The sequence below is a fragment of the Magallana gigas genome, chromosome 6 (assembly GCF_963853765.1).
Source record: "Magallana gigas chromosome 6, xbMagGiga1.1, whole genome shotgun sequence".
Classification (NCBI taxonomy): domain Eukaryota; kingdom Metazoa; phylum Mollusca; class Bivalvia; order Ostreida; family Ostreidae; genus Magallana; species Magallana gigas.
Window position 1 is genome coordinate 5678848 of NC_088858.1, and position 18090 is coordinate 5696937.

The following is an 18090-nucleotide window of genomic DNA, read 5'->3' on the forward strand; positions in this document are numbered from 1 at the left end:
CATAACTATATCGATTACTGATACGTAGTTTGATGGAATAATTCTTTGAATATTACACAACATGATTCATATTGGGTTTTCACGAAATTCCTGTGGGAGAACTCATATTAAAAAAAATGTGCGTAATTCAAATACATATAGGAAACTACTTGCCATGCAAAATAACATATCGTTGATTTTAAAATAATCAATAATGGATAAAATCAACTCCCATCAGTACTTCAGTACTTTGATTTATGAATATATATATGTACAGTCTGGAAAAAGGTGTTTCAATTTGTTGATTTTTCATCAATATGCATGTTCAATTTACTTGATCTTCTGTTATCACTTTATATCATATTCTGATATGTTGACAATTTACATGTATTGACTTTTTTTACTGTTTTACATTTGTAGATGGTGTACAAAGTTAAGGTGAACTACCTCCTGGAGCAGTTGTCTCCCTGGAATGTGAAGAAACACTCTGACAGTGATGTCAGCCTGATGATAGAACAGCTCTGGGAATGTCTGCAGTTTGTCAAGGTACATGTCAGAGTAAATGTGTTAAACTTAGAAAACTGCAACCAGGAGATGTGTACACATACATTTTTGTTGACTGTCTGGTGTTCTAAAACAACTTCATTTGTGTTCATTGGATCAGTTTGTAAAAATGTAAATATATCTTAAATTTAAAGTACATGTGCATGTATATACAATGCACATACTGTATCAAAAGTACAAGACGGTGTTATAAAGAACTGTTACATGTGAAAAAGTACATATACATGTAAAAGGATTTGTTTTTGTCTTTTGTCAAACACTTAGTTATACAGAGCTTACAGTGACTCCTCAGTTGTATAATTATGTCTATCCTAGGATGAGTTAGAGCTGCTGGAGAACTGCATGAACTCTGCCCTTCCAACTCTAGCACTCACACAACAGATGTTGGAGCACTGCAGGAAAATGGTAAGTGTCTTACTGCAAATCTTAGTGTCGAATTCCTTACATTTTGTGTAGAGTCTCTCGGCCAAAACTATAACAGTACCAACTAAATGGTGTTTCCTGATGAGTTTACAAAATCTTTACTGCATCTGAATGTCATTCTTGCTGTGAAAGTTAGTTTTGGTATTATTTGTGTACCTTTAGTTAATGGAGTTTTCAGAAAAAAATACAGAAGCCAAAGCAAAGAACAAACAACACAGTCTGCTTGCTAAGGTAAGGTACAACAATTTTAAGATAAATTCAAAATATTTGCTGAAAATTTTGACAATTTATGAATGTGTATGAACATGTATATTTGTGAATAGGAAACATAAAAAACAGTCACTGTTTTTTTTCTTTCTCTTAGCTGAATGAAATTTCTCGAAGGTTGAACACCTATCACATGGCCTATGGCACGGCCCAGTACAGGTATAGTGTATTCACAAGATTACAGACCATTGCATGAACATTTAGCTTTTCCTATTAATAGAGAGGTTGAGATTTTAAACGTTTACGGGTACGCGTACGTGTATTAAAACTACACGTACACGTTTTTGTCATTTATCAGTTGAGATTTCTTAACTTGTAGGATACAAATGTGTACGTAAATCGACGCAGTTTTGTGACATGAATTTATTTAGTTAATTCCAAATAAATGGTAGATTTCTTATCAATTTTCATGCAAATGAAGTTTAAAAATCTATATAATGTATCACAAGAATACATTCCCACATCAATAAGAGTTTATTTGTTGTAAAAAGCTACACGTTTGTACTTACGTGTAGACGACACTCTACAAGTTTATAGAACGTGTAGAAACCATGTCGTCACAAAAACTGATGACGTAATACGCAAATAATTTAGGTGATTCCCCTAGCGTACCTGTACACGTTTTAAATATCAACCTCTCTAATATGACTAACAAAGAGCTTTGTTTGCCTGTATAGTGCTGATAACTGGGAACACTTCAGAAAGGCAGATCTTCTCCAGGAGGCTCTCCACAGCATGAGAATGGGGAACCTGAGTGTAGGACTCGCCATATGGGTACAGCATCAGGTACAGTATTAATGTAGGATTCACAATATGGGTTCAACATCAGGTACAGTATTAATGTAGGACTCGCCATATGGGTACAGCATCAGGTACAGTATTAATGTAGGACTCACCATATGGGTACAGTTTCAGGTACAGTATATATGTAGGACTCACCATATGGGTACAGCATCAGGTACAGTATATATGTAGGACTCACCATATGGGTACAGCATCAGGTTCAGTATTAATGTAGGACTCACCATATGGGTACAGCATCAGGTACAGTATTAATGCAGGACTCACCATATGGGTACAGTATCAGGTACAGTATTAATAAAGGACTCGCCATATGGGTACAGCATCAGATACAGTATATATGTAGGACTCACCATATGGGTACAGCATCAGGTACAGTATATATGTAGGACTCACCATATGGGTACAGCATCGCATACACTATTAATGTAGGACTCACCATATGGGTACAGCATCACATACAGTATTAATGTAAGATTTGCTATATGGGTACAGCATCAGGTATCGTATACTTGTACATACATGTATGTAATGAGTTTATGAATGACACTGTAATTTTAAAAATGTGGTGTGGAATTGATATATCTGTGTTTGCAGGCCGAGTGGGAGAGAGTGATGAAACCCAGTGTGGTGGATGCTTTCTTGTCCTACATACCAGAGAAAGTCCGAGCTGTGGAGATACTGGGAATTCTGAAGGAGAGCATCATCCCCTACATTATCAGGATCATTCCAGAGAAACTGGTAAGACAGCATTTTTAGTGTTTGTCAGGCTTTATAAACAGTCCATTGTTTATAGATAAAGGTGGAATTTAAGGAGGAATTTGATTTAAGAAGAAGGGAATAGTCCTTAACAGATTTTGTTGTAGTAGAGAAAGTGAAAGAAAAAAAAATCATGCGAATGGTGCCTTTAAACAAATGTGGTGATTCCAATTTAACAGAAAAGATGTCTAATAAACTAATGTTCATACATGTACATGTAGTTTCTTAATATAATCAATATACATGTTGTATTCAGTATTTCTTATTTTCTCATTTTTTCAGGAAAGTTTAATTACCTGGGTGATCAGAAAAGCCACCAATCTGGAATTGATGGAGAAGGTATGCATATTTGTAGACTGCTGTATACATAGTTAAAACGAAATGCTTACTGAATATGTTATGTGCTCTTCATATAAATAGACTTGACAAAGAAACGGTCTTTTCCAATTTTAATGTCCCCTAATAGGGAAAACACTACCACACCACTCCTATGGTTATCTGTGGCCATTGGATGTATGGTAAATAAAAGTGTAAAACTTGAACATTACAGAGTGCCTGGCCTATAAACAGTCTGGAATTGATGCGGTCCATCTACCACTGTCTGTGTCAGTCCCTGGAGATCAATTATACTGAGGATAGATGTGACCAGTCTGACCTAGTCAGTAAGGTTAGTGATTGAGGAGATCTAATCAGATGTTAGAGTACTATACTGTACCTTACAATGTAGTTTGAAAATTATACATTTTACATTACATGTTTGTTTGTATTCACAAGTTCAGGATGATCTCATTAATCTACAATGGTTTTTTTTTCTTTTCTACATAGATGAAGATCAACATTTCAGCAGTGTTAGAGCCTGTCAAGAAACTGATTACAAACCTTCAGCACCTGCACGATCTCCACCACAAATACAAGTGCTACTTAACCTTTGGACAGTTCCTAGCTGTGAGTATCTCGGTTATATTCTAAACATATTACTTTTCATTCAGCTGGTTCATACTATTTTGTAAATATATTCATGTACACATCTTAGGTTGTAAATGATACTAGTAATAGATAAGATGCAGATGTGGAAGTGATAAAAAATATAATTGTATTTTTAAGGAAACGACTGAGTCAGTAACCTTCAGAATGCTGGACAATGTGGTTGCGTTGGAGGTGATTCAGACTCGCCTGACCCAGCAGATCAGACCCTATATGAAGGAACATCACTTGAAGGAGGATGTCGTCTTCACCAAATATGTCAAGGTTCTCTCTCTTTCTACATCTGGTTATTTCATGATCATGCAGTTTTTAGCTCACCTGAGCTGAAAGCTCAAGTGAGCTATTCTGATCACATTTTGTCCGTCGTCCGTCTGTCCGTCCGTCTGTCCGTCCGTCCGTCTGTCCGTCTGTAAACTTTTTACATTTTGAACTTCTTCTCTAAAACCGCTTATCCAATTTCAACCAAATTTGGCACAAAGCATCCTTATGGGAAGGCGAATATAAATTGCAGAAATAAAAGTCCGATCTGCATTCAAAGCGGAGAAAACCTTGAAACTGTAGAAAAAGGGGGGTGCATTTTTAAAAATCTTCTTCTCAGGAACTACCGATGCAAATTCAACGCAGTTTAGCATAAATTATCCTTATGGGAAGGAAAATATAAATTGCAAAAATTAAGGTGTAATTCTGTTTCAAATTTGAGTTATTACGAAAATAATAATAAAGGAAAGGCGTGTTTCAATCAGTTTAATAGCTTCGGGTTCGGCATCCAGTAAAATGATTCCATACTTCTAAAACGAGGTTCTTTGTTTCAAGCAGCCATGACATTGTACGAAAAAGGGTCGATCGGACTATGATGAAATTGCTTGTTGTGCAACAGTTCGCGTATGAAGGGAAATTTTGAAACATGCAAAATATATTGGTGCCGATTTTGTGAAGTAAATTGAGGCTAAATATTTCAATGCGTTGACAGTTTTCACACATGACGTTGGTGTTAGCTTGTTCTGATTTTCGTATCGTTTTCATTATTTATGCTTTGTAACCTGGAAACTATCGTCTGTATTTCGTGATTTTTACGTATCAAATCAAACAGAGACTTCGGTAAATCAAACAGTTAACTGTTTTCCTGCGCAAATTAAGCAAAATCTGATGTAGGGGTACTAAAATACAATTCATTCTATCGGTAATTCGGCATTATCTTTTGCGTAATGGAAGATTAATGCAATAGGTTTTGTTGAGATGCTCGGCATTTTCTCGAGTTTATTCAGTTTAAATAGAGTTTGATATCGCTGACGGAAATATGTAGGTATATACATGTATCATATATATGATTCATTTCGAAAAAATAAATTGTGTTCTTTATTTGTTATACATGTAGTGCATGTTTCTTGTGTTTAATTGTTTACAATTTCTTTTTACTAACCATATTTGAGTGTTAAACTTCGAATTATAAGCAAGATACATAGATTTGCTCACAATTCTATGTTTGTACACAGATCTTAAAAACTAAAGATTAAAAAAGTAAAAAAAATGTCAATATTTATGAAGAAAATTTTCAAAGTCTGTTCTTCCAGAAACCAACTTTAACAACTTATTGTAGTGTAAACTTAACACCTTTTTAGCTCACCTGAGGGTGGGCCACAATGGGGGGGTCGAAGTTTAACATAGGAATATATAGAGTAAATCTTTAAAAATCTTCTTCTCAGAAACTAATCAGCCAGGAAAGCTGAAACTTGTGTGAAAGCATCATCAGGTAATGTAGATACAAATTTGTGAAATTCATGACCCCCGGAGGTAGGGTGGGGCCACAATGAAGGATCGAAGTTTTACATAGGAATATATAGAGTAAATCTTAAAAAATCTTCTTCTCAGAAACTAATCGGCAAGGAAAGCTGACACTTGTGTGGAAGCATCCTCAGGTAGTCTAGATTCAAAGTTGTGAATATTATGACCCCCGGGGGTAGGGTGGGGCCACAATGGGGGGTCGAAGTTTAACATGAATATATAGAGTAAATCTTAAAAAATCTTCTTCTCAGAAACTAATCGGCCAGGAAAGCTGACACTTGTGTGGAAGGATCGTCAGGTAGTGTAGATTCAAAGTTGTGAAAATCATTACCCCTGGGGTACGGAGGGGCCACAATGGTGGGTCGAAGTTTTACATAGGAATATATAGAGTAAATCTTTAAAAATCTGCTTCTCAGAAACTAATCAGCCAGGAAAGCTGAAACTTGTGTGGATGCATTCTCAGGTAGTGTAAATGTAAAGTTGTGAAAATCATGACCCCCGGGGGTAGGGTGGGACCACAATGGGGGATCGAAGTTTAACATAGGAGTATATAGAGTAAATCTTTATAAATCTTCTTCTCAGAAACTAATCAGCCGGCAATGCTGAAACTTGTTCGGAAGCATCCTCAGGCAGTGTAGATTTAAAGTTGTTAAAATAATAACCCCTTGGGGTAGAATGGGGCCACAATGGGGGGGGGGGGGGGGTCGAAGTTTAACATATGATTATATAGAGTAAATCTTTAAAAATCTTCTTCTCAGAAACTAATCGGCAAGGAAAGCTGAAACTTGTGTGGAAGCATCCTCAGGTACTGTAGATTCAAATTTGTGAAAATCATGACCCCCGGAGGTAGGGTGGGGCCACAATGGGAGGTCGATGTTTTACATAGGAATACACAGAGTAAATCTTAAAAAATCTTCTTCTCAGAAACTAATCAGCCAGGAAAGCTGACACTTGTGTGAAAGCATCCTCAGGTAGTGTAGATTCAAAGTTGTGAAAATCATGATCCCCAGGGGTAGGGTGGGGCCACAATGGGGGGGGGGGGGGGGTAAAAGTTTAACAAAGGAATATATAGGGTAAATCTTCAAAAAATCTTCTCAGAAACTAATCAGCCAGATGATTCTTCATACTTGTTAAGACTTTGGCCCCAGGACAATTCTTTGGCCCTCCCGAGAAGGTTCAGAGTTTGATGTACGTTTATATCCCATATATAAATTATATTGTTAAGGATCTTTTTGAGAACTGCAATACTCAACATATGATATGACTATAAAATCATCCTGTTAGAAAAGGGACTAATGATTATAAACATAAGAATATTCAAAGGAAAAAAGGGTTTTTAATTATACAGGATCTACATGTATTATTGTACATTGTCCTGATAGTTTGTATAAGACTCCATTAAGCTGATTTTATCATACCTATTGTTCCTCAGGTGAGCGATGTGGCCCATGGGCCTCTTGTTTTATAGCATGCTTGATAGTTAAATTTTTGAAAAGTTTATAAGTTTGATCTTGCATTCAAACATATCATTTTATTATTAATATTAATATACAAATTAACCCTGTCTTTTCACTTAGGACTTGTTAGAGAGAAGTATGGGATTGACCTCTTTCTATGGTGAAGCTCCATGGGAAGCCAAAGTGATAGCAGTCATTGGGTGTATCAAAGATCCCAGGGTAAGAAGTCACTGCAGGGTTAATTTAAATGGATAGCGGCCATCCTGTGTAACAAATGATTTAATGCAGGGTAAATTAAAAGTCAGCTATAGGCATAAAGGGTGAGAAATTAGTTCAGAATAGATTGGCAGATTGTTGGTTAGTTCGACTTTGGTATATACATTTTTGTTGTACTTTGTTACAGTCTAAGTGTGAAGCAATTATGGAGACCATGAAGATGGCTCGCATCCCTCTATCTGCTCAGATTGAGAAACTGATTCAGGAGGGCATGGAACTGGAGCACCCAAAGTCAGTATCTGCTGAGAAACACTACAATATTTCTTCATTACTAACTTTCATGTTTTCTTTTAAGAAGAACTTCTTTAGGCTTTTAAGCAAGTCATGTTTTTATATGATGTACAAATATTTGAATCCCTTTTTGTTTACATTGACATATATATTTTTTGACTTTATAGAGCCACAGAGATACAAGAACAATACAAAATGGTGACTGTTAGAAAACTGGTTCTTAAGTATGGAGTGAATAGGGTACCAGACAAGCAGTGCAGTCGGGTTGGTTTCTAAATATGAAATATCTCAGTACAATTCTTTTATTATACATTATTTTTCCTTCAGATAAATCTGTATGTTTATATTTATTATGTAGAACCTGATAAAGCAAATCCTGTCACAAGACAAGCCTGACTGTGTTCAGGATGCCCTCAGTGTGATGGAAGCCTACGGAGACACAGAGTTCGAGCAGGAAATCTATTTCTTCAAGTGCATGCTCCTCATTCATAAAGACCAGGTTTGTTCCTCATGCAGTGCAATGAAATTCAGGGAAAATGCTAAATGTGTGTTTGATTCTTTACAGTTTTGTGTTTTCTGTTACTCATGGTGATTCATATTAAATGTAATTATATATTGACAGCTACATGAGTGTATCAACCTTCTAAGACAGTGCCCCGCCCACCTGACCTTGACCATCTGTCACTCCCTGATAGGCTTTATCACCAGGTCCCTCAAGTGTCCCATCATCTTCCAACAAAACGTACCTGTAAGTTCACTTACTTCCTATTTGCAGGTTATATCTTAAAAAATTTGAAGTGTAATTGAAAAAAAAATTCTGCATGAATTATTTGTAATTTCCAGGTGTGCCTCTCCAGAAAACAATTGCAGTGTGAAGCTGGGATTTACCTGATCAAATTCACAATGAACAAGTTTCAAGGTCCAGTTTCCTCAAGTAATATCTCATATTCTGTATATAGACACTAGTGGACACATGATTTGTTTATTTTTAATCTTTGACAATTTTTAGATCGTGTTGAAGGAGAAGAAATGGAGATTTTGCTGTTTCAACTCAACAATATTCATGCTTTACTGGTATGATAACTAAATACTGAATATATGCATGCAATAATAGAAATTCAGGTGGTGATACAAGTATCTTCAACAGTGCCTTCTATGAATCAATGTGAAGATAATTATTGTATTTGTTTCCTCACAGAAACAGTTCTCCATCTATCTGACCCTTGACCAGTACATGAAGCCAGATGTCAGACGAAACACCCTAGTTACCTTCATGAAGGAGTTCTTCAGAAAGGTTAAACATAGACCTCTGACATGATTTTTTGTGTTCTAAAATCATTGTTACCATCCTTTTAATGAATAAAATTGTACATGCACTTGAATATCATGTATAACTTTTTGTAATTTGTTTTTATATAGGACAACAGAAATTATGCAGAGGCATACAGGTATATGACTCCAATTATTAGCTGAAACTCATTTATACTATAGTAAAACAGTTATAGCGAACATGGTTATAATGAATTGACAGTGAAGTGATTATCATTCCCAGAAAATTACATGTTGTAGACTTGATGAATATAACGAATTACCTTTTATAACGAAGTTAAATCGCCTGTTCTTGGCATTTCGTTATAAGCGTGTATTACTGTACCATGATTTGCATGAATTCATTTAATCAGAATTTACACCTAAAAAAAAAGAGCAAGAGATTCACATGTATGTTTTTGATAAAATCAAGATAGTACTAAATATACACTCTTTTTGATTACAGATTAGCCGAAATTCTTCAAGTGTCCAGCATAGCGATGGAGGGAGAGTTAACCATGCAAGCTGCCAAAAGGGGAGAAATCAAGGATGCTCTTAAAATCTGCAGGTATACTACATGTAAATGTTAATAAAGCATTTTACCTGTATTATCATGTGTAGAGGTTCCATTCATGTGTAAATCTGTACAGGAAGCACTAGATAAGCTCTACAAGATTTTTGATTCTTTGACAGAAGTAGTGTTAGTAACTCTTGTTTGTTATCATTGCTGTATATAAAGACAAAAAGAATTCAGAAGTAGAAGTGTTTAGAATAAAATTTCAGTAATTTTGAGACAGAGAAAATGGCATAAATCACATTACAGAATAAATGTTGTTAAGTTGATTAGAATTTTGACATTATAGTTAAAAAGGTTGTAAAGAATAGGAAGTTAACAAATTTATTGTAGGAAGCTTTTGAACTCGGACCCATCAGAGAAGACAGCGGAGATTTTCTATGACGTGGCGCTAGTGCTGCAGGGAATCCTGGCCGAGTCGGGCAGTAAGATGGAGAGCCTCCGCAGCCTTCCGTTGATCATCCACCAGCTGGTGTGTCAGGCCACCATTATGTGCTCTCCCGCCCTCCTGCCCAGACTAGTGGCCCTCAGCAAAGTGACCAGTCTCTGCAAGTCTGTGGACAGTCAGTGTGAGGCTGCCAGTGCTTGCCAGGTGCTTAAACAGATTCAAATTTAAAGAGGATTAAATTCAACCAAAAAGCCTCAAATTTAATTCACTCACTAAAAGAAATGATAAATGTTTGTGCTGTCTTGTATTGTAGGATGAGATATGGGATGAGGCGGGTCCCAGTACAATGGTAGACAGGAACTGGAGGATTGATGACTCATTCCAGGATGAGGCTCTGGTGATGAACTCCCAGTTTGTACTGCCTCTCATCACCAAATATGTTATGTCAGACCCAGGAATCACACGTAAAGGTAATCAGTGTATACTGCCTCTCATCCCAAAGGACGCCATGTTTGACTTAGGGATCACATATAAAGGGTCATCAGTATATAATTACTAATTATGTTACTAGCAGTAGTTATCTGGAATCACCTTATGATTCCGCATTACTGTAGTTATTCTATCTCTAGTCACTGTTGTACACTACAGATATGATTCAGTATTACTGTAGCGATTCTATCTCTAGTCACTGTTGTATACTACAGATGATTCAGTATTACTGTAGTGATTCTATCTCTAATCACTATTGTACACTACAGATATGATTCAGTATTACTGTAGTGATCCTATCTCTAGTCACTGTTGTACACTACAGATATGATTCAGTATTACTGTAGCGATCCTATCTCTAGTCACTGTTGTACACTACAGATGATTCAGTATTACTGTAGTGATCCTATCTCTAGTCACTGTTGTACACTACAGATATGATTCAGTATTACTGTAGTGATTCTATCTCTAGTCATTGTTATTACTGTAGTGATTCTATCTCTACTCACTGTTATTACTGTAGTGATTCTATCTCTAGTCACTGTTGTACACTACAGATATGATTCAGTATTACTGTAGTGATCCTATCTCTAGTCACTGTTGTACACTACAGATGATTCAGCATTACTGTAGTGATTCTATCTCTAATCACTATTGTACACTACAGATATGATTCAGTATTACTGTAGTGATCCTATCTCTAGTCACTGTTGTACACTACAGATATGATTCAGCATTACTGTAGTGATCCTATCTCTAGTCACTGTTGTACACTACAGATATGATTCAGCATTACTGTAGTGATTCTATCTCTAATCACTGTTGTACACTACAGATATGATTCAGTATTACTGTAGTGTTCCTATCTCTAATCACTGTTGTACACTACAGATATGATTCAGTATTACTGTAGTGTTCCTATCTCTAATCACTGTTGTACACTACAGATATGATTCAGTATTACTGTAGTGATCCTATCTCTAGTCACTGTTGTACACTACAGATATGATTCAGTATTACTGTAGCGATTCTATCTCTAGTCACTGTTGTACACTACAGATATGATTCAGTATTACTGTAGCGATCCTATCTCTAGTCACTGTTGTACACTACAGATATGATTCAGTATTACTGTAGTTATTCTATCTCTAGTCACTGTTGTACACTACAGATATGATTCAGCATTACTGTAGCGATCCTATCTCTAGTCACTGTTGTACACTACAGATATGATTCAGTATTACTGTAGTGATCCTATCTCTAGTCACTGTTGTATACTACAGATGATTCAGTATTACTGTAGTTATTCTATCTCTAGTCACTGTTGTACACTACAGATATGATTCTATCTCTAGTCACTGTTGTACACTACAGATATGATTCAGTATTACTGTAGCGATTCTATCTCTAGTCACTGTTGTACACTACAGATGATTCAGCATTACTGTAGTGATTCTATCTCTAATCACTATTGTACACTACAGATATGATTCAACATTACTGTAGTGATCCTATCTCTAGTCACTGTTGTACACTACAGATATGATTCAGTATTACTGTAGTGATTCTATCTCTAGTCATTGTTATTACTGTAGTGATTCTATCTCTACTCACTGTTATTACTGTAGTGATTCTATCTCTAGTCACTGTTGTACACTACAGATGATTCAGCATTACTGTAGTGATTCTATCTCTAATCACTATTGTACACTACAGATATGATTCAGTATTACTGTAGTGATCCTATCTCTAGTCACTGTTGTACACTACAGATATGATTCAGCATTACTGTAGTGATCCTATCTCTAGTCACTGTTGTACACTACAGATATGATTCAGCATTACTGTAGTGATTCTATCTCTAATCACTATTGTACACTACAGATATGATTCAGCATTACTGTAGTGATCCTATCTCTAGTCACTGTTGTACACTACAGATATGATTCAGTATTACTGTAGTGTTCCTATCTCTAATCACTATTGTACACTACAGATATGATTCAGTATTACTGTAGCGATCCTATCTCTAGTCACTGTTGTACACTACAGATATGATTCAGTATTACTGTAGTTATTCTATCTCTAGTCACTGTTGTACACTACAGATATGATTCAGTATTACTGTAGCGATTCTATCTCTAGTCACTGTTGTACACTACAGATATGATTCAGTATTACTGTAGCGATCCCATCTCTAGTCACTGTTGTACACTACAGATATGATTCAGTATTACTGTAGCGATTCCATCTCTAGTCACTGTTGTACACTACAGATATGATTCAGTATTACTGTAGTGATCCTATCTCTAGTCACTGTTGTACACTACAGATATGATTCAGTATTACTGTAGTTATTCTATCTCTAGTCACTGTTGTACACTACAGATATGATTCAGTATTACTGTAGCGATTCTATCTCTAGTCACTGTTGTACACTACAGATATGATTCAGTATTACTGTAGCGATTCTATCTCTAGTCACTGTTGTACACTACAGATATGATTCAATATTACTGTAGCGATCCTATCTCTAGTCACTGTTGTACACTACAGATATGATTCAGTATTACTGTAGCGATCCTATCTCTAGTCACTGTTGTACACTACAGATATGATTCAGTATTACTGTAGTTATTCTATCTCTAGTCACTGTTGTACACTACAGATATGATTCAGTATTACTGTAGCGATTCTATCTCTAGTCACTGTTGTACACTACAGATATGATTCAGTATTACTGTAGCGATCCTATCTCTAGTCACTGTTGTACACTACAGATATGATTCAGCATTACTGTAGTGATCCTATCTCTAGTCACTGTTGTACACAACAGATGATTCAGCATTACTGTAGCGATCCTATCTCTAGTCACTGTTGTACACTACAGATATGATTCAGCATTACTGTAGTTATTCTATCTCTAGTCACTGTTGTACACTACAGATATGATTCAGCATTACTGTAGTGATCCTATCTCTAGTCACTGTTGTACACTACAGATATGATTCAGTATTACTGTAGTGATCCTATCTCTAGTCACTGTTGTTCACTACAGATATGATTCAGCATTACTGTAGTGATCCTATCTCTAGTCACTGTTGTACACTACAGATATGATTCAGCATTACTGTAGTGATTCTATCTCTAGTCACTGTTGTACACTACAGATATGATTCAGCATTACTGTAGTGATTTTATCTCTAGTCACTGTTGTACTCTACAGATATGATTCAGCATTACTGTAGTGATTCTATCTCTAGTCACTGTTGTACACTACAGATATGATTCAGCATTACTGTAGTGATCCTATCTCTAGTCACTGTTGTACACTACAGATATGATTCAGCATTACTGAAGTGATCCTATCTCTAGTCACCGTTGTACACTACAGATATGATTCAGTATTACTGTAGTGATTCTATCTCTAATCACTATTGTACACTACAGATATGATTCAGTATTACTGTAGTGATCCTATCTCTAGTCACTGTTGTACACTACAGATCAGGGATGGGGTAATGGTAATTTGTAATGGTAATTGAGTGTAATGGGTAATTGGCCAAATTTTCAATTACATGTAATGGTAATTTAATTAATTACTTTCAAAAAAGGCATGTAATTCCAATTACATTCCAATTACATTCCAATTACTTTCAATTACACACTGGTGTACATATAAATATGAAGCTATCAACTACACATTGTTCCCCACACTATCAATGGTACAAGATCAAGTTAGGAAGAGTAGTTAAAAAGCAGTAATCTATTATTCTATATATCATACAAAATATTTTTCAGAATGAAATTTTTCAGTAATTCAATATTTAATCATAAGTTTCCCAAATTTAATTAAGTACATGTATTTGATGATTTGTTTGATCTCTTTTTTCTTAAAAAATACTTTTTTTCCTTCTTTTTAGAATAATTAGTGTGTCAATTATCATTGAATTAGTTAAACAAAAATCACTGTTTAATTTAAAAACAAAATCAGTGTTATCTAAATTATATAAGCTATCAAGTTATGCTTTGTAATTGATAGTCTAAAATACATTAAGCTAAAATGTATGGCTTCAAATGGGTTTTAAGTTTTAGATGCCAAACATGTCCACAGGGTGTGTTCCCTTATTGCAAACATTTGATTATTAGGTAGAGAACAACAGGTGTGAATTGTGTTTTGATAGCAATTATAGTCTGCCCTCTACCCGAGATTAACCTGTACTTTGGCATTGTATTTATAAAGAAAAAAAATAGTGTATAAAAATGCCAAGGAGAAATTTTTCATTTAATAGTTTTGCATGCGGGAAATACTTTAGTTGACATGATAGGTGTAGTAAGGGAATATGACTTTCAAATGTTTATTGAATATTAAGGTGGTATGGGACATTTCCATATTGTGACTACCAGTACCTGAGTTTTGAAATAAACAATAAAACCAAATTTATGTTTTTTCTTTACAAAAATTGTTACTTACCGAAGTATCTAGCAAATTCTAAAACAGTGAAAATATTTTGATTATGACGAAATTTTATTCACATTATAGACATACCTCCTTAAATGTTTATGTGTTGTAGATAAATCATAGTTTTATTAAATTTTTATGAATTTCAAATGTAATTTGTAATTTAATTAATTACATCTGCAAAGTAATTGTAATTTAATTAATTACTTTTGAAAACTCTTGTAATGGTAATGGTAATTTAATTGAAGAATTTAGGCAAGTAATTGTAATTTAATTAATTACTTTCCATTGTAATTGACCCCATCCCTGCTACAGATATGGAGAACCCACCAGACCTGGTAGCCCTAAAGCAGTCGGTGTTACCTGTCCTACAACACCTCAAGGACAACAGTCACCACCTCCTGGCCCTACAGTTTGCCCTTCACATGACCTTCACGGTCAAAGAAATGATAGTTCCTGTTACAGAGGATCTGGTGAGCTACTCCATTTTAATTTATGGCACTTACAATTTCTCACTATAATCTTCACTGCAAGTGAAATAATTACAATATGAGATGTGCATACCTGTTATTTAAGAGACAGTTTGTTCCAAGATATATTATAACATAGAATAACAAATTTATTACATGAATATTTAAAAAAAAAAACCCATTGTAAATTATAGAATGTTTCATCAACAATGGTAAATGAAGGCCATCATTATCATCATTAGTGTTTTATTAACTTAAATGCATTATTTTCTCTATGTGTCACGGTAGACATTCAACCCTTTCACAATTCATATCAGCCCACATTGTGCATATATGCATATCTAGCAACTTTTATTTTATTTGTGCAGGACTCTACAAATCCCACATCTGCTGAGGAGAATCAGGCCCTGAAGCAGATGATACAACAGAGTTCTCCCTTCATCAAGGAGTTCACCTCCGCTCTACTTATGAAGGTAGACAGGGGAGAGAATTCTTCTCTAAATTATATACTGTGATATCATTGATATTCAAGGGTATCAATTTTCGTGGATAAAGTGAAAATCACAGTTTCAAGGATGCGTAAATTCATGGCCAATGACCCTATCAATACAAAATGTTAATAGCAATTGCACTTCAATGAACACTTAATTTCGTGGATCAACTGAATAACGAAATCCACAAAAATTGGTATTTAACGAATATTGATGATACCACAGTACTATGAGGATGTATAATTAGCTGATTTATTTCTGGATTCAAAGAAATCTGTTTTAAAGTTGTGTGATTAATTGAACATGTAGGTTTTCAACAGTCAAGAAGTAGACCACACACTAGCTCTAGCCTTGCTCAGCAACCGTCCAAAGAATGAGGGACTCAAAATGATGATGAGCCTAATCAAAGCCTCGGGCCACAAGTACAAGAAACTGAAAGTAAGAAAGAATGTACATGTGAACAAATCCATATTGCTTGTAATTTTAATATTTTACATTTTTGCTGATATTGTACCATATGACTTTTATAACAACTGCATAATGAGATGTTGATACATTTTACAGGCAATGGGTAATGTTGGTATAAGGATTGGGCAGCTGTACAGGGAAGCTCCTGTGATAGAGATGTCTGAGAAACTAAAAAAGAATGCGAGCTGGGGACATAGGCTCAGCAAAATCAAGGTAGGCAAATCCCTGATAAAATTGGTTTGAAGAAAAAAATATCAAGATTATAACAAAAAGTTTTTTCATAAATCTCTCTCTCTCTCTCTCTCTCTCTCTCTCTCTCTCTCTCTCTCTCTCTCTCTCTCTCTCTCTCTCTCATACTGTACTGTACATGTCATGAATTTAGTTAATTTTCTGTTGTGTCTTAGATCAACTTCAGTGAAGTGTTTGGGAACCCTGACAGTGAGAAGAGACTGCTCCTCCCTCAGCTTGTTCAGTGTGAGGCCGCCACTGTATCCCTTATTAAGGATTACTGCAGGTACACAGTGTTATTCTATATTTTATATAATTGTAATTCAAGCTAGCACTTACATGATGTAAAACTTCTGAGTATATATGAAGATTGAAATAATTAGATTTTGATATTTTTCTTTCATTATCAGAGAGTTTCGTTTGGACGAGGATGAAGCCCTGATGCTTTATTTAGACCATGTGTTTGGTGCATCTGAATCTCAAACTGTGATGCACGGAATGTCCAAGTTGGACAAGGCTCGGATAGCTATTCGAGAAATCAGTGCCAAGGATGGACTGATGAAGAAGTTGATGGCTATGTACAGTAAGGTAGGAGCACTGCTGATCAGATTTTTAGAAGATTATTGAATTCATCAATGATTGATATGATAAGATGATTGATCTACCATTAATTTTTTTTTGGCTGATAGACTGATTCTTATGACTATGAGACCCTGGCTTTCCTGTTGAATGAAATGCAGAGATTGGAAATTCACATCAACCAAATTCATCCAGAGAAGGTTTACAGAATTTGAGCTTTTTTACAGATTTTTTAAAATATATCTTTAAATTGAAATATATTATTTGTACTTATAAATGTGTGTGTATAATTTAATAGTTATGACAGGGAGTGTGATATTTATGCATTAAAGAGGGCATATTGCTTGCTGCTGTCTGTTTGTTGGTCGGTCCACCAACAGTTTATGTTCATTTTCATCACAGAAGTTGCACATACTGAAATGAAATCTGGTATAAAGAGTTATCAGAAAAAAATCTGGGTCAAGAATGATTTTGGGTACAATCGATCAATTTTTTGACAGTTATGACCTTGGACCTAGAAAAATTCCTATTATTGCAGTTTCTGTTCATTTTCTTCGCAGAGGTCTCCATGGGAGGGGTTCAGAAGCGTTTCAGAAACATCTCTTGTTTTAAAAGATTTGTCATTTTTTTTATATGTTAGCAATTATTTAAATTTTAAATTAAAAGCTTGTTTTTGCAGTTTGATGTTACAGTATTAAAACAAAATACCAAGTTAGTTGCATGTACATGTATATGTGTATATACACTGGTACTTAATTTTGTCTCAGTGAGTTATATCTTGGTTGTTAAGGTCTTGCTGCTATTGAACTACCTGACAGTCTACAAGAGAAAGACTGAGCCATCCAAGTACGAGTTACAGTACCGATCAGGGGAGAACAGAGATGATGTAAGTCTCTCCACTGTTCTAGCTTTATAAAGCATTTTATGAATAGGAAAGATTATAATTCGGTTTCATTTTGATAGCTTCAGATCATGGATTTTCTTCCACCTGCCAGCAAAACCCGCCTACCATTTCATCCCCTTGTGAGTGGGGAACCATGGAAAATTATCAGTAAGACTTCCTGTTGAAAATCAGCTTTGATGTATTTAAATGTATACAGTTTGCACATG

At 35.3% G+C, this 18090-nt stretch overlaps 1 protein-coding gene across 1 annotated transcript in view; it reads left to right on the forward strand.

Moving 5' to 3' along the window:
- The window catches only part of LOC105328566 (kinetochore-associated protein 1), a 30964-nt gene that overhangs the window by 5966 nt on the left and 6908 nt on the right, over window positions 1–18090 (forward strand). The window contains exons 15-45 of the mRNA XM_066088624.1: window positions 400–525; window positions 859–948; window positions 1129–1197; window positions 1331–1392; window positions 1911–2019; window positions 2632–2775; window positions 3076–3132; window positions 3344–3460; window positions 3619–3738; window positions 3898–4041; window positions 7137–7235; window positions 7420–7523; window positions 7691–7787; window positions 7882–8022; window positions 8146–8271; window positions 8367–8442; window positions 8533–8597; window positions 8722–8817; window positions 8943–8971; window positions 9298–9399; window positions 9739–9997; window positions 10107–10263; window positions 15060–15217; window positions 15583–15687; window positions 16015–16143; window positions 16270–16386; window positions 16578–16687; window positions 16812–16989; window positions 17091–17180; window positions 17771–17866; window positions 17944–18031. Coding sequence (XP_065944696.1) covers window positions 400–525; window positions 859–948; window positions 1129–1197; window positions 1331–1392; window positions 1911–2019; window positions 2632–2775; window positions 3076–3132; window positions 3344–3460; window positions 3619–3738; window positions 3898–4041; window positions 7137–7235; window positions 7420–7523; window positions 7691–7787; window positions 7882–8022; window positions 8146–8271; window positions 8367–8442; window positions 8533–8597; window positions 8722–8817; window positions 8943–8971; window positions 9298–9399; window positions 9739–9997; window positions 10107–10263; window positions 15060–15217; window positions 15583–15687; window positions 16015–16143; window positions 16270–16386; window positions 16578–16687; window positions 16812–16989; window positions 17091–17180; window positions 17771–17866; window positions 17944–18031 — 3460 coding nt within the window. The remainder of the gene's footprint in view (window positions 1–399; window positions 526–858; window positions 949–1128; window positions 1198–1330; window positions 1393–1910; window positions 2020–2631; window positions 2776–3075; window positions 3133–3343; window positions 3461–3618; window positions 3739–3897; window positions 4042–7136; window positions 7236–7419; window positions 7524–7690; window positions 7788–7881; window positions 8023–8145; window positions 8272–8366; window positions 8443–8532; window positions 8598–8721; window positions 8818–8942; window positions 8972–9297; window positions 9400–9738; window positions 9998–10106; window positions 10264–15059; window positions 15218–15582; window positions 15688–16014; window positions 16144–16269; window positions 16387–16577; window positions 16688–16811; window positions 16990–17090; window positions 17181–17770; window positions 17867–17943; window positions 18032–18090) is intronic.